The 16828-nt window shown below is 42.0% G+C and overlaps 1 protein-coding gene across 4 annotated transcripts in view; it reads right to left on the bottom strand.

Annotated features, from left to right (window-relative positions):
- Map4k3 (mitogen-activated protein kinase kinase kinase kinase 3) overlaps window positions 1-16828 on the bottom strand; it is a 143164-nt gene that overhangs the window by 69348 nt on the left and 56988 nt on the right. For all 4 annotated transcript variants that reach the window (XM_060363879.1, XM_060363882.1, XM_060363884.1 and 1 more), the window contains exon 3: window positions 6496-6586. In XM_060363879.1, the coding sequence (XP_060219862.1) occupies window positions 6496-6586 (91 nt within the window). The remainder of the gene's footprint in view (window positions 1-6495; window positions 6587-16828) is intronic.

The following is a 16828-nucleotide window of genomic DNA, read 5'->3' as shown; positions in this document are numbered from 1 at the left end:
TTGGAGGAGATCAACAGAATATATTTGACATGTGACAGTGATGGGAATTTTAGTGTTTCATTAGAATACAGTCATACTTGTCCACTCATATACCATCTAAGCTGTCCTCAAACCAAAAGAGCAGATTTGAGTAGCTGTGACAGAGGTCATGCCACTCACAAAGCCTAATTTACTACATGGGTCTTGATAGACAAATATCACATGTTTTCTCCCATGCAGAAACTAAAGTGTCTGAAAGTAGAATAGGGGCTACGAGGGAAGGGGGAGAAGGCCCAGAAAATGAGGAAGAGGGGAGAGTAGTGAGGATGGACAGGACCTAAGCAAGTTATATGCATCTCCCATGGAATATCACAGTTGTCTTATTTAGGGTTATCATGGCTGTGATGAAATACCAGGACTAAAGCAATTTGAGGAGGAAAGGTTTTATTTGGCTTACCCTCCCTCATCACTGTTCATCACTGAAGAAAGTCAGGAGAGGAACTCAAACAGGGCAGGGACCTGGAGGCAGGAGCTGATGAAGAGGCCATGGGCTCTCCCACATTAATCACTAATTAAGAAAGTGCCCTACAAGCTTGCTTACACCCTGATGTTATGGAGGTATTTCCTTAATCAAGGATCTGTATCAAGTTGACATAAAACTAGCCAGCACAACAGTGAAACTTAGTAATTTGTATAAATAATACACATTTATATTTTTTTAAGAAAATACCAACATCTTATAAAGAAAACTTTTGTGGAATTTTTGGATTATGTGCTATGAAAACCCAGAGATGGTTTCTAAGGAAATCAAGGGAAGGTTTTGTGAAGAGACAACATTTAAATTGGGGCTTGAAGTTCAAGTAAGACTTGACCAAGGAGAGACAGAGATGGGTCTGTGCAAAAGAATGAAAACTTGAAAGAAGACACCACCTCTGAGAGACTGGATAACAGACTATGTGGACTTGAAGAGACAATGACCACAGCTGGGTTGGGTCGCACAGTAAGCGATTCTCGGTTGTGGGCTCCTCAGCACAGTTTCCTTCACCTGGATAACTGTTAGTTTGTCAACATCGCTCTTGAAATGTTGCCTTTAGAACCAAGACCTACTCTGAGCGGTTTGTGAACACCGCATGAAGAAGCAAACCTGTCGGCATTAACAGGTCAAACGTGTTGGTGGTTGGGTCAGCTGGGCCGAAGCCTTGTCTTGGCTGTGTCCAGTGGACAATGTGGCATACAGCAACCACATGGGCCACCAGGGTGGAAAGGTCAGCTAACTTGATAGTGTGGGGTACCATGGTTCCAGAAAGTAAGGCTGAAGAGAATAAAGCCCAAAAGAAATGAGAAGCCATGTAAGACTCACAGTCTACCGGTGTGCCTTATGAATGGAATGGGAATGCCAGCACCATAGATAACATACATTTCTGCTGTTGCTTCTGATATGGCACATAGCAATGAATATAAACCACAGAAATATCAGACGGCTGCCCAGTGGCCAAGTTTTAAGAACTTTCAGAGTAGCTGGCTATGGTCTTATCCAAAAAGCTGAAGGCGAGGCTAGAGAGTTGGCTCAGTGGTTAAAAGAACTTGTTTTTGCTGAGATCCCAGGTTCAATTCCCAGTTCCCAAATGTTGGGTCACAACTGTCTATAATTCCAGTCCTAGGGGATCACTGGTCTCTGAGGGCACCAGACACCCATGTAGTGCACATATATACACACAGGAAAACAACCATGTGCATTATATAATAAAATAAATAAATTTTAAAATAAAAAAAACAGGAAGGCACCTCTTATTAGAGGTTACTATGCTAACATGTTTAAATTCTCCATAGAACCCAAAAGCTCTCTTTACTGAAACGCCATATTCTATTTCTTTTATTAATGTACATATGTGTTGGCCAAAGGAAAAACTTGGATGCAAGCCTTAGGGATCCGCCTCTCCTGAGACAGGGTCTCTCAATGACCCTACACTGGTAAGCCAGAGAAGCCCCAATGAGCCCCGTCTCTGCATCCTTATCACTGAGATTAGGGTTGAGTTAGCAAGCCTGGTATTTTATGTGGGTCTCAAGGGCTGGACTCAGGTCCTTGCGCTAGCAAGGCAACTGAGTTACAGGATGCATCTTACAATTTATCTTACAGTCATTTATTTAAATCACCTTAAATTGTCCTAGGAACTCAATGAAGATGTAAAGTTATTATTTTTTAAGAATAAAAACATTACAGTGAGATGGGATCATGTGGCATTGCTTTCTACAAAGGCCAGGCTGGTTGCCACTTGTAAGTGCTCACTGATGACACGATTAATAATTTATTCATGACATTTGCTGGTGGGGTGGTGGCTGATGTTTGATTTGACTGTATTTTTTAGAAATCATCTTTCTCCCTTTTGTAAATTAGCCATTGACTCTCTCTAATCTTCAATGTCTCTTCTATTGTGAAAGGACAGTGAACGGCAATCACATCTGCTAAATGTTCACTGTGAGCTGGAGCTTATATAAATCTAAAAGCCTAAATTCATTAAAGTATCTAGTTGCCTGGCAGTTACTTCCTCACCTGTCATGCCTTAGCTCCATCTCAATAATGCCTTTCCTACTCTTTACAGCTTGAACACAGTTCTCCAATGTAGAGAAAATGAACAGGGGACGAGTTTTCTGGTATCTTTCAGACTCACTGCCACTGTCTTCCACTTAAAACGACTCCATTCCCTGTGTCTTCTTACTTAAATCTAGTGTTTGTTTATTTTATGCAGTGACTTTTTAGTTTAAAAAGCAAAGAAAAAATATAAACTATATTTGCTGATACCATTTAATGATGCTAAAAATGCTTTACACTTACTCCATTTGGTTAAAATCTCTTATTATAAAAAATTAAAACACTTGAATCATCAGAATGTCTTAGAAAAATGACTCCATCTGTTCCTGAACGTCTCCATCATGATGATAAGTCTGCAGTGCACTGGGCCATTCACCAGGCCATCTGTCCAATAGGACAGGGCTGAGTCAATGGGCCCATTTTATGCAGGCCAACAAATTATATGGATCTTTGTGGCTAGGTATCTAAATTGAAATAAAAGTAACCACAAGATCAATTTTAAATGAACCAGCATTAATGCCCTGCCTCAATAAACACTTAGAAGCTTTCTCTTATTTTGTAAAATTACCTTTCTACCTTACCCCCAAAATCAATAAAAATAATAGAAAACTAAATGAGGGTGTGTGTGTCTCACTATTTTAATCTTCCAGTTTGATGTTTATTAGAATTTATAGAAACAAAAGTTCTAACTAGTACATTGATCCAAAAGTCTTATTCCCAAAACATACTTTTTCATCTTCCCATATACCACAGACTTAGAAATAATTAATATATTACACGTGATTTATACATTGTTCAAAACACAGTATAATTAAAAGGTCAAACACAGCTGTGAGCAGGACCACCTGGACTCAGCACGGCTGGGGAATGGCAGACTCTGCTGCTTCTCCCTGGGACGAGTGCCCTGGCCCACAATGGCTGCACCGCTGTATTCAAAAGGAACTCAAGTTCATCTTAAGTCGTTTTGTGAAAAATACAAAGTTCAGTAACTATTAGGTATTTTCATATGGGCTAATTCACTGGGAGTCAAATTTGAAATCTTTTGTTTCATTTTAAAACAGATACTAAAAAATCTAAAGACAGATGACCCTGTCCAGTGTGCTCTGTCTTTAGGGAATATAAAGTGACCGACTTACTCCAGCAACCCGCAGGACAGCCTGATCTGAAGTCCCAATCCCCTCGCAATCTAAGGAGACACTAGCAGAAAACTGATGAGACCCAAATGAAGCGTAAGGTGTGCCAAGGCATCCGTCTGACGCTCGGGTGTTGATCTGACTGATACGCTGTGGCTGAGTTCACACTGCGGACAGGTGAGGGAGGATCTACACAAAGAACTCTATTGCCTTTGCAGATCTTCGGTATCTAGTGTTCTAAAATCATGGTGTCCTTCAAAGGGTAACCGTATACCTACAGTAACAACTGCAGGCTTTTTCTTGTCTAAAGAAAAGTTAGAAGGAACATGGAGTTAAATTGTCCTTGGCTCTCGTAGGTTCAAGGATATGCCTTTGGTATTTAGTTTTCTTTCTTTTAAGAGAAACACAAATATTCAGACAATATGCATCAGATATGCAGTGTGCTATTATTTAATTTAAGTAACCAGAGGAAATTTCATTACTAGACTTCATGCTGATGAGGCTGAAGTTCCTGTTAAGAACATCAAGAACTCAGCTACAGGAGTACAGTCGAGATCTCTCCGTGAGGTGAGACTATTACATGGGCCTCTGGACATAACTATTTACTGGGTATCTACTAAGAGAACTCATGGTCTGATTCTGATCCCTCAGGGCAGGTTTGTCAGAGGTCAAATCTCACTTGCACATCTTCATCTTTTGGTCTTAATCCATTATAAATACACTGTAATAGAAACAACAGAAGAAAGTTGTATTTTGGGGGTGGTGTACCGAACTCCAAACTCCTTGACTTTATAGAATAAGCTGGTGCTATTTGGATTTCTAGGGCTAAGTAATAATATGGGCTGAAGAGGTATCAGTGAGGGAACGGACAGAGCCAGGCTTAAATCCTGCCAATAACAGGCAACCGAGCCTCCAGAAGAAAGGTTATATTACGTCCTGTTTTCTCATCTGTGAAAGAGTGGGCTGGATGACAAGATCGCTCTGTCCTTTTCAGTTCGAGCACAATACAAACCTAATTCTTAGGATTCCATGCTCCTCTTTGGTCCAAGTCCGTACTTTCGTCAGGAATAAAGAAGACTCTGTACAGAGAGCTAGAGAAAGGATGGACGGAGGGAAGGAGGAGCCACTACTCTTTACTCTTCCACCTGCTTTCAAGTCGTTTTCATTGGCGGTGGCAGGGTGGAATTCAGTCAGCGGGCTAAAGCAGCATCCTCACAGTACATTCCCATCACTCTACAAGAACATTTTTAAAATGACCCTAGGTTTGTTTTAATTTTGCTTTGAGGGGAGGAAAATTCACTATAATCTTTTCATTTGGATAAAAATACAATGAAAACAACTTGAAGCATCTTGTCTGTAAGCCGGAACTAACATGGACTAAGGAGCACAATGCTAACGGCGTTGAAATGATCAGCTGAGGCACTGATAGAACGGTGCTTTCAGCTCGTGAGGTGCAGCTGGTGGTGGCAGTTTGCATTCGGCAAGCACCACTCTTTCCATTTCACAAGTTCTAACACCGGGTCCTCACGGATACTAGAGGACTAACCATCACACAAATGTTATCACCTCTTTGCCAGAGGAGGAAATGGAGACACTGAGTGACTGGACTAAAATGCTGTAAGTCACACTGTCAACTAGTGATGAAAGCCAGGATCCTGTCATTTTCACTCAAGCCCCTGATTTCTGTATCACACTGTTGTCTTCCTGCAGGAAGACCACAGTCATTTTACCGCAAAAAGGATGCCGCAGAGTAGGTTTGGCTTTGCATGTTCTACAGTGCTTGAGAAACAAGACTAGACCCACATCGCAGGGAAGCACTGCAGCTTTCTGTGCCCTAGGAAGCAGCAGGTAAATAAGCCGCTTTGCAGTGGTGATTTGTACTGTCTCCGGAACCAATCATCAGCACCACACGCTCAGGTGATTTTAGGAGACTGTTACGGTAACTGCCCTGTTGGGCCGACTGGACAGGTGCTGAGATGCACCTTTGAGGCTGCTACTGAACCACTCCTTGTTAAAGCACTGTCAAACTGACAGTAAGAATGCAGGCAGGACTGTGCAACAGCATGACCTACCCTGCTTACCACAAGCAGCTGGAGTGAGGAGAGCTGAGAAGACAAGGGACAGAATCCCTGGGTTCCTCTACCTGTTGTGTTCAGCAGTGTTCTGTATGTGGGACATGTGAGGAGAAACACTATGGCGAGCATATCGGGCCCTCACCCGGAACGGAGTGTCAGACACACTGCATATGCAGAGGCGAGAGGAGATGGGGTCAAGTCTGAGGGCTCCTCTATGGCACATGGCCTGATGAACCTGGGCTGGTCCTGCCAAAATAGCACAGGGGCTAAGTCCACACAGAAGTGCACTTTGGGCCCTAGAAAAGCGTGTGGTGGGAATAATTATAGTTGCTAGTCTTTTGAACAAAATGAAGCAAAAGAAAGAGACCAGAAGGATATTTAAAAAACAGAAGACATTTAAAAAACAAACAAACAAACAAACAAAAAAACCATCTTGGGGGAGAGATGCTCCTGACTGAATTCTTTTAAACCCAGAAGAAAAGGGCAGCAGCTGATGTCTATAGAAGCAGTTTCCTCAAAACAACATACAGAACTCCCAGGTCACAAGCTGGCGACACATTACAGAATTACCACACAGGTCATTAGCAAAAATGCCATTCCTGTGAACAGAAAAGAGCCTACCTTCTAAGCAAGAATCACAATATTGGAGTCAATTTTATTCTGTTAAATGAATTAGGTGATAGAATCATGTTTTTCAAAAGGGAAATAAACAATGTACCTGAGATAGCTTCCAAAATAAGCAACAATATTTGGGTGTTTGCAGTCTTTCATCATAATGATTTCTTGCTGTACAACCGCAAAGTCTTCTCCTAGGAAGCAAACAGGTTGGACATTTAGTAGGTAAGATACTTGTTTACTTTAAAATATGTGAAGGCAATTATACTTATGATTCACTATAACATAACTAATGAATTTTATCCAACACAATATCCAATATCCAACACAACCAATGCCTTAATAGCATTACATTTAATAACAATTTCAGACCTGACTTGAGAGGAGTATAGTACCTTGACAAAAAGTACAAGTGCCCATCCCAGACTTCTGGGTCTCAGTTCTGTAATCATTAAGTGCTTGGACAAATTACTTACCTCTTTGCGCTAATTACTTACCTCTTTACTTCCTGCTCAGTAAAATAATGACAACTGACCTCACAGGACTAACCGAGTTACTAGCTACAAAATGCCTGGCAGGGTAATTTCCATACAAACATTACTTGCTAGTACTAGCACACCTGGGCACTGCCACTTGGAAATACCTATTACAAACACAATCTTCCCTAGGAAACACTCATTACTTCCCTTTTTTACTAAACAACATTTGGCTGGTTGTGTTGGTACATACCTGTAGACAGGCTGGAAAGGAAGAGGCAGGAGAATCATTCAATAGCACGGAATAGAAATTCAGCATAAAGAGGTAGTCCTCTTGAAAGGCAGAGCAAGACCCTCGGGACATCAGGTGCGTGAGCTCTGCGACAGTGGAAGGCCCACACTCTAGCAGTGTGGGTTTCAGGTGACCCTTGTTCTCAAGCACCTTCTACCTCGTGCCTTTCCCAACAGTGGCAGGCTGGGAAGGTGTTCTATCTGCTCTGCTCCTGACTTGTCCAAATTCTTCAAAATGGGACCAGGAAACCTTAGGCAGCATCACATGTTAGGACTGTTCAAACAGCACTTGTCGTGAGGAGAAACAGAAGTGCAGGGAGGGCAACGTGAACCAGGGCCGTGTAGGGAGAGATGAGAACACTCACACCCAAACCAAAGCAACTCAATTTTTGGTATTATAATTCACAGACACCCCAATAAAATGAGTATTAATGACTGTTCATCTCTGAAGCATGAGGCTGTCAGAGTGAGGAGCCCTAACACTTCTGGCTGTAGCATTTTCCTGAAGCCTCGTCAGGAGGCATCCCAACCCCACCCCACTGTTCACCCTAGTTATAAGGGAAGAAGTAGTGGAGAAGAGATGGTTTGTCAGGACCTTAATTGCTTTAGTTTGTGTGTACAAAACCACAAGTCCCTGGAAGGAGGACATGGAATTCTAAAAACTTGACATCACTGAGTCTTCTTATGTGTTCATTTTGCACCCTAAGAAGAAATTCAAGTTAGAAATAATGGTCATCATGAAACTATGGGACCGGGACCAAGTTTTGTGGACATGTGAAATACTTTGGAGGACTCTACACTGCCGTTTCACCTGTCCTAGATTATCACTGACTGCAGTCGAGTGGAAGGCTGCATGTGGTCAAGGCTGACCTCATCAGCAGAGCACGTGACATTCAGTGGCTGAAGCTCTTTCTGGGGCAGGCTTGAGTCACTAGTGGTCATTATGGATAAAATTTTAGCACTCAATGGTACAACTGAAGGACAAGTGAGCCTTACGTCCTCTGGCAAGATGCAGCTACATCTGTGCAAGACCAGGGCTCCTGTGTCATGGAGTCACCTTAGCAGACTCCTCTTACCTATTAACTACAACAAATGTCTTGTACACACACATCTGTGTTTACATCTTCTTTAGGACAGGAGCAGGCCTAACTCACTTCCGTATCCTTAGCATTCACACACTCAAGCATGCCGTTCTTCCAGGAGACATCAGTTAAGAAAGCCAGCAGTGGGGTTAGATTTAGGCAACAACTGGCAAGCCTTGCACTTTGAGCCACTTACTTACGCCCCCTTTTCCTATTAGTGGCTTTAAGCCTTCAACAACGCTTATGAAATGTTACTGATCCAAGAACATACTCCCTCCCCCACAAGTCAGCACTAGGGCTGCAAGTAACGAGTCTAACATTTCAAAATCCAAAGGAAGCTATTTCTAAAGGTAAGGGAAATATGTAAATTTAGGTAGGAGAAAAAAACAAACCCACAACAACACAGCTTAAAACATTAGTAAATCAAAGGAGTTGAACAACTGACTCAAAACTTTCCTCAAAGCTTGTATGAAAGTCCAAAGATAAAAACACAGAAAAGCCCCTAACATGCCCAATTAGGGAAGAGTGGTAAGTTAAATCAGACAGCCTCCTAAACTGCTTTTTAGATTACACCAGTTTTTGAATAAAATTTTTAGCTATTAATACGAATAATTTTTCAGAAGATGCACCCCTCTTTCCTCCACCCCCGCTGCAAAAAAACAAAAACAAACAAACAAACAAAAAAAACCCTGAGATAAACAGTGTTCAATAAAAGTTAAACTCTAGTTAACAGAAAATTCAGTGATGGTCCCCAGAAGTCTTTGTCCCAGAAACCGATGAAATTGTTATGTGGCAAAGGGGTTTGCTCGTACAATAAAAGTGATGACCCTAAAGAAGGGAGACCATCCGCCTGTCCAGGTGAGCCATGCTGGAGACAACATGACAACTGGGGTAGGACAGCACCCGGTAGGCTCTGGAGGTGGAGGGCTAGGTCAAGAGCTGCAATGTTGCTCCAGAGGCTGGAAAAGGCGAGAAAACAGATTCTCCCTTAGAAAGACTGGAACCAACATAAAAGCCAATGGAACAAGTCTAGAGATAAGTCATGTACATGTGATCAAAAGCCCTTTCACAAGGTGCCAACATTATACAAAAAGGAAATGGCAGGCTTTACAGGAAGGAAACATTTTATGTACAAATATAAATATAAACAATTTTTATTTGTCATATTTTAAATTTTAAATTACAAATAGTAAGCTGAGATGTCAAGAAGTTGGACCCCTTGGGCATGGTTGCTAAGCATATGAAACTGTACAGCTGTACTGTACTGTACTCTTGTGGGCGACAGGGAGCCCACAAGAGATGACCACTCAGTCATAATTTATAGCCAACTGAAAGACTTTACTCCAATCAGCTGGACTACACGGAGGTGTTGGGTTAGGTGTCTGGTATTGGTCTCTGCTTGGTCCCCACTGTAAATGTTACAGCTTGGGGGGGGGGGAGGTATCTCGGCAGTCAAGAAGCACCACAAAGTCACACTGCACAACAAACCTCACACAAGAGATTTATGGGGAGGGAAAATCCCAGGAGGTGGCTACCTCTGCTCCACAGGACACAGGGTTTATACAGGGCTTCTTGAGGGAAGGAGGGTGGTGTGGAGCTATTCCAGGGTGGCCTAGGATTAGAAGGGTTATATAGCCTGATCTTGAGGCAAGCTGAGGGATTGGTGGAATTTTTTTCCCTGTAGGGTAAGGCCTGGCCACCCTCCTGCCTTGGGGCTGGGAATAGTAGTTAGCGCTGTTAGGGAAGGCAGGCAGCTTGGTCCCTGGAGCTGGGGGGGAGGTACTTGTGAGGCTTGAGGGTTTAAAAAGTTTAAAGTATACAAAGTTTACAAATGGAGTATCTGCTCTCCACAGGGAAAGCTTTCCCTGCCACCAGAGCTGGCATGAATACCCAACAGTCATGGCTGACCATCTTCCTGTCAGCATTAGCCTGATTGTTGATTCTTATTCTGACTGGGCTCAGAATGGGACCCTGCATTCTCAACTCTATGGCCAACTACACCTAACAGAATAAACTCAGGTAAGCTATCGATTCTTAGGACTAACTATGCTCCCACTAAAACAGGACAAGTCAATGATTTGACTCATGACCATGGAACCAGTGGAGATGTGACAGGACAAGACAATGCAGAGGTTCTTCCATCTTGAATTTTTACTGAGGTCATTTGATCTTCTTGATAAAAAAATTAGCAAACTCAATGGTAGGAATCTAAGGTCAAGATGCTCCAGCTAACTTAACTTCTGTTAAACTGCGTACCTGTGCAGCTAACCATTCCAGCTAACCACTCAGCTTAGCTCCTGCTAACTGGCTGCTTCTGCGAAGCGCCCCTGAGCTGCTGAATGAGATGCCAGGACGTGGTTTTTGGCTTTTTGCTGTAGACATGTGGGCTACACTTAAGACCCAGTGTACCTGAGTGTACACTTAGGACCTGAGTGTAGTCCCAGCCACATGGAATACAGCCTTTCAATTGCTATAAACTTTGTCTGAGTGGTGATGAGTTTCTGAGGTTTCTCCAAATTAGATCCAAACAATTCAACAATACTGCTTTTTAGTAGATACTCAAAAGAACTGGAAACAGGGTCTTGGAGTATTTGCACCCTCCTCTTTGTTGCATTACTTTTCACAATAAAAGAGGCAGCAGCAACTCTATTATCCACTGAGAAGTAGTAAAAAAAAAAGTGATACATACACAATGAAGTATCACTCAGCCATAAAATAAAAGGGAAACCCTGTCATGTGCCTTGTTAAGGAACATTCCTGAAAAGAAGCTATGTCTATCTGTGAATGAAAAACTCCTGGATGGAGTCTGTGTGCAGAGACTGATGGACCAACTTGGACTTTAGTACTGTAGAGAGATTGGAATTTTGCAGGTTCAGAAGTTAATTACCTTATCTTGGGCTAGTTCTATTCTTCTGGAACATCTTTGCCCCATTCTGAATAGGAACAAAGATCTTGTGATAATAAATAAAAACTTTTTAGAATCTACTGACTTAGCAGACCACTAGCTTTTGCCAATTCAAAAGCTAAGAACGTCACGGGATAGCATCTTAGACCTGTAGAACAGCATCCCATCTTGTTGCACCTACCAATGCTACAATATTTTAAACTTGCCTTGGCTTATGAATTTCTTTGTTCTGTAAAAACTATAAAAACCCTGTGAAACTGCTTCCGTGTTGGAACATGGAAACTGGGTAAATCTGTGTTCCTGGGTCAGGGTCACTCAAAATGACCAGAATAAGCTATCTCTTATTCCTTTTAAAATGAGAGTTGTGTTTTTATGTTGACAGCTTCAACATGAATGATGTGAAGGCTAATATGCTAGGTGAAAAGCCAGCAACACAAAGAAAAGTTCACCATGACTCTTACTTACATGAAGAACTGGTCACTACCAAAGACTGGAGGAGGGATGGGGTGAGGAATTGATGGTCTAAGGGTACAAATTTCAATCAGACAAGATGACAAACTCTGTTGTATAATATTCTTCTTATAGCAACAAGACTATTATACACCGAAATTTGTTAAGAGAATGGATGTCAGGCAAAACTACTAAGAAAGAATCTTAGGGACACAGAGAATTTAAACATGGACTGTAGAAAACAAACAAGGTTTTGTTTTTTTTTTTGTCCTACTGCTGTGGCATTAAAAGTAAAGAAGATAAAACTGATGGACATCTTAGGCTTCATGTGGGCTCACTAGTTAGGGGAGTGGGAGCCATCTCTGACACAGACTATGTTGCCTGATCATTCCCCTGGTGGGACTTCCCTGCAAGGCCACAGGGGAGGAAGAACTCAGTCTTCATGTGAATAGATGAGCTGGGTTGCTTGGTTGGGGACTCCTCTTAATTCTGAGGAATAGAGGAGAGGGGATACGAGAGGGAGGGTAGGACTGGGAGGAGAGGAGGGAAGTGCCTATGACCAAGATGTAAACTGACTTAATTAATTAAAAAATAAAATTAAAAATAAAGTGCTAATAAGTAAACTTCTCTTGAATTTGACCGCTGAACAGAAACACAAAGGTAGAAAAGAGGAAGAAAGTGCACATAAAAGACCCTCAGTTATTTTATTTCTAAGCCTCGCTCATTTCAGGGGTAAATATCTAACTTATCCAGTACTGTCTGCCTGGGGTTTATAACATGGTCTGTTACAGCAGAGTGGCTAAGCAACAACCCACCCTTTGAATAGCATTATCATAAACGATGTAATGACAGCTGTACCCATAACGACAATAAACACGAGGCAGCGAGCGGAGAGCAAACAACTGGTGGCCAGGGATATGCCAGAGTGCACAGGTGCCAGGTAAGTCCTTTCCCTAAAGGCTTGTCACTATGATGAAGCATAGAGGACGGAGTGCCTCACCAACGCCTAGAGCCAGAAAACTAACACCAGGAGCTGACAGGGGAGAAAGGCCAGAAAATACTACTTTGGAAAAAACAGTGGAATGAGGTCTTACTAGCATCTTGTCGCTTTTAAATACTGAACTGCAATTTAATGCATGCTGCTCTCACAGGAACAAAAATAAAAGATCTAACCCCCACCCCACAAATTTCCCCACTCATCACTGTCAGTGTTTTTCACTGTATTGGAAAAGAATAAATGTTCTCAATTTGCAGACTTTCTTCTATAGCTGATAGTTAATTAATACTTATCTGTCTGCATTTACATCTACTTCAGTAACTGGTGCTGTAAACAATACAAGTAGTTCTATATACGCAGCTTTAAAGATTGACGGTAAGTCACTAAAAAATAACTTAGGCCTGTAGCAGATCCCGCCCCTTATCAGAATCTGACCAGAAAGCCCAAGTTTATGTGCACTGAGCTCTATGCTGCTGGCCAGCTTCAACCATTTATCTTGATCCATCTTACATTTTGTTCAAACTAGGTCTCAACAGTTGGCAGTGTTCTAACCCAAGCAAGTTTAAGACCAAAGAAACAGACCTTTAATCTCACAAAATCAGGTTCACTGATGCACTGCAACGAAGGAAAGCACACAGCAGAGGAACTGTGGCCATCTCAGCAAGAGCAGGACAAAACAGTCATTACAGGACAACCCTGTTTGGACAAGAGTGGAGCTGAGGTGAAATCCAAAACAAAGCAGTGTTCTGACAGGCTTAAAAGTAAGCCACACCCTAGGCTCCAAAACGAAGGCAAGGTCCTCTCTTACGGACCATGAAGTCACAACAGCTACACTTGCTTTGTCATTAAACCATAAAGAAACACAATACTTTTAAAGTTTATTTTAATCTGTATGAGTGTTTTGCCTGCATGTATGTTATCTGTACCACATTTGTTCTTGCTGCCTGAGGAGGCCATAAGACAGCATTGACTCCCTTTGGAACTGGAATTGTAGATGGCTGTGAGCCACTATGTGGGTCCTGGAAACTGAACCCCGGTCATCTGTAAGAACTGCTGACCCAGGAGAGTGATGAGAGAGCCCCAGGATTGCCAGGATTCAAAATCCCAGCTCTACATTAATTAGGGCAAAGTACTTTAGTTTCTGTAACTAGAAAAAATAGGGGTAATAACATAAGGATTAAATGAGTCAGTGCGTGTAACTCACTTAGTAGAGCGGCTGGCACAAGTTAAGTTTAAATAAATGTCAGCTGTTAGTAGTAACAAATGCCATGGCTTAGACTAACTCATCCTTATCTTCCACGCTCATCTTCATACCTTGCTCATTAATTTGATTTATCTTGCAAGTATTTATTGAGTGCCTATGAGATGCTAGGAATCTTGTGGAAAATCAAGCTCGCCTTCAGAGAAACAACAGTCTAGTGAAGCCTGGGGCACCATGTTCGTATTAATGGTTCCTTTTCTTCTTAATGCTAAGAGTATGGATTTAAAAAAAAAAAATAGTCTGCATTTATTGTGGGGAAAGACGCCACACTCCAATGACCTGTCGTGATGAGACACTGAGTTCTTTTAGGACAATATCATGTTTTGTTACCAAACCCTCTAACACTAACCAGGAATGGTCTTTAATCTAATACTCAGTACTTGTAGCATTAAAAAAAAAATCTTGTCTTTTTTTTGGGGGGTGGTGGTGAGACAGGGTTTCTCTGTGTAGTCCTGGCTATCCTGGAACTCACTCTATGCACCAGGCTGGGCTCAAACTCAGAAATCTGCCTGCCTCTGCCTTCCCAGTGCTGGGATTTAAAGGCATGCACCACGACTACCTGGCCAAATTCTTGTCATTTTACTGTTAACATATTCATGGTCTTTCTTTCATATCCTTCTGATACACACATGTGCACAACAGAAACAATTGATATCACATGAATAACCTGATTTACAGTTAAGAGTGGTGAATCCTCTTTGTAATTCAGCACTTTCAGCACTAAAATCAGGAAAATCTTATGCAAAAGCCAATGGAACTGTCACCAGTTTTCAGCAGGTGTTGTTAAAGAAACACATCACTAAGCACAGGGAAAATAAAGGTCAACCAAAACTCTCCAACCTTCTAAGTACTGATCTAACAAACCCCAAAATCCCATAGTCCTGTGGCTCCAGACCTCATTACAGCCCAGCTCAGAACACGTGCACGCACGCGCACACACGCACACACACATATACACACACACACAGATGGTATGGACAGACACATACATGTACATACAGCACAACACAATGACATTTACAGCTAAGATCTCCAAACCTGTATGTGAGCAACAGCTACATACTAGACTTACATATTTCCACAGCTGATTTTTACTGGACATATATCAGTGTCAGATAGTATGTACACATATTCCCATAAATTCATATATGTATCCATATATGCACATATATATATGAGGTGGGAGGGAGCAACAAGAACACCAGTCTCCATTCTCCATACCGTTTCAAGTGTTTCTCTCTGTCACTGAGCCTCCAGCACATTCTGCAATTCTCGTTTGGGCTGATAATTACGTCTATGGGTTTAAAAAGAAAACAGCCCCACTTTGACCAGAACTCACTTCCTCTTCAGTTCCCCACCTGGCTGCGTAAACATTATACTCTCTTACCTCCCTGTGATACATTGTGCACCCTAGAACAACCCACCATAAACCAGTCCCTCTCTGCCCAATGCTCCACATCTCGCTTGCCCTTTTCACAGGAGGCCTTGAGGAGACTCTTTCCTGCCATTCTCCCACACAGCTCCTTCAGTGTACTGAACTGCTCTTACTAAATCTACCAGAGCATGCTCAGTCCTCACTATAATCTACACAGCTCTTAGCATCATGCCACAGTTTTCACACCCACCTTCCTTCAAGGCTTTTTTCCTGGGGCCTGACAAAACACTCATGTTTATGTCCTAGCTGAATGACTTTGGTAACTCATGCTCAAGCTATCTTTGCTGAATTCTCCTTCTCTAGTAGACCTCTAACATTAGAATTAATCTTGGTCTCCAACCTCAGTCCTTTCTTCTCTATCAACATCATCTTCCTGAGTGGTATCATCCCTATATCTTGCTTTAAGAGCTAGTCATATCCTAAGGATCTTAAAACTGCACCACTGGCCTGACTTCTGGAACTACAGATGTACGGCCACTGTTCAGTGAACACAGGCATGCTAAGACATGTAAAACACACAGAGCAGAACCCAGTTACTGGTCATACCAACCCTGTCTGCCAGGCCTCTAAAAGCCTTCCATAGGGTCCTCTTTATCACAGTCCCTGGGAAATCTATGATCCAGGCCTAATCTTGGAAGCCACTTCATTCCAGTGGGAACTAGTTCACACTGATGGCACCATGCTGGCCTCTATCTTTGAGTTTGCTCTCTGTTCTTACTTCAGAACATTGACCTTGCTTGTGATTACCTGGAATGGTCTTCCCCCAGAGTATTCTATGACTGTGCTATCATTCAAGTTTCAGGCCAGTGTCATCTGTTTTGAGCAGTCTCCTGACACCATGACCTTGGCTGAAGTAGTCTTCAACCTCTTTCAACCATAGCACCTTATTTTAGCTCAAGGAATTAGCTTCTTTATTTACACCTTTCCATACTTACTGTGTCACTGTTAACTAATCTCTAAGCTTCTCAAGGGTCAGGCTCATCTGCCTTAGGTATCATGTCTGGCACTGGGTAAGCAATGAATAGCTATTAATCAAATGACTGACATGAACAGATTTTTTACAAAATACAAGGCCAAAAAGTTATATATGGTAGAAAAAGATAGTCAACCACTAGCCCCAAAGGAAAGGCAATTAACAGCAGAACATTTTTGCTAATAAGAATTATACTCTAATGTTTACAGAGGCTTTAAAAAAAATCCTGAAAATGTTACATACAACCTTTCTGTATAAGGTATTCCTAGTATATATCTTCCTAGAATTCTTAAAACATATAGCCATCAATCAGCCCCAAAATTGATGACAAAACCACTTCTGCAAAAACAGAGTGTATCCTTGTAGCTAGGTGTGGTGCCAGAGTCAGGTATAGCTCTGAGTTCCAGGCCAGCCTTGTCTCAGACAAGAAAACAACCTCCCCCAAAACAAAGCAACAAAACCGAACTCCCCACAAACAAACAAACAAACAAACAAAACTTGGCTTGGCCAAGGACTAGAGAAATGCTTTTGTATTAAGAGCACTGACAGACAACCTAGAACCCCTT

Source organism: Meriones unguiculatus, chromosome 1 (genome assembly GCF_030254825.1).
Source record: "Meriones unguiculatus strain TT.TT164.6M chromosome 1, Bangor_MerUng_6.1, whole genome shotgun sequence".
In the NCBI taxonomy this organism is placed as follows: domain Eukaryota; kingdom Metazoa; phylum Chordata; class Mammalia; order Rodentia; family Muridae; genus Meriones; species Meriones unguiculatus.
The sequence above is the reverse complement of the archived record's forward strand: the minus strand, read 5'-3'. Positions and strand labels throughout refer to the sequence as shown.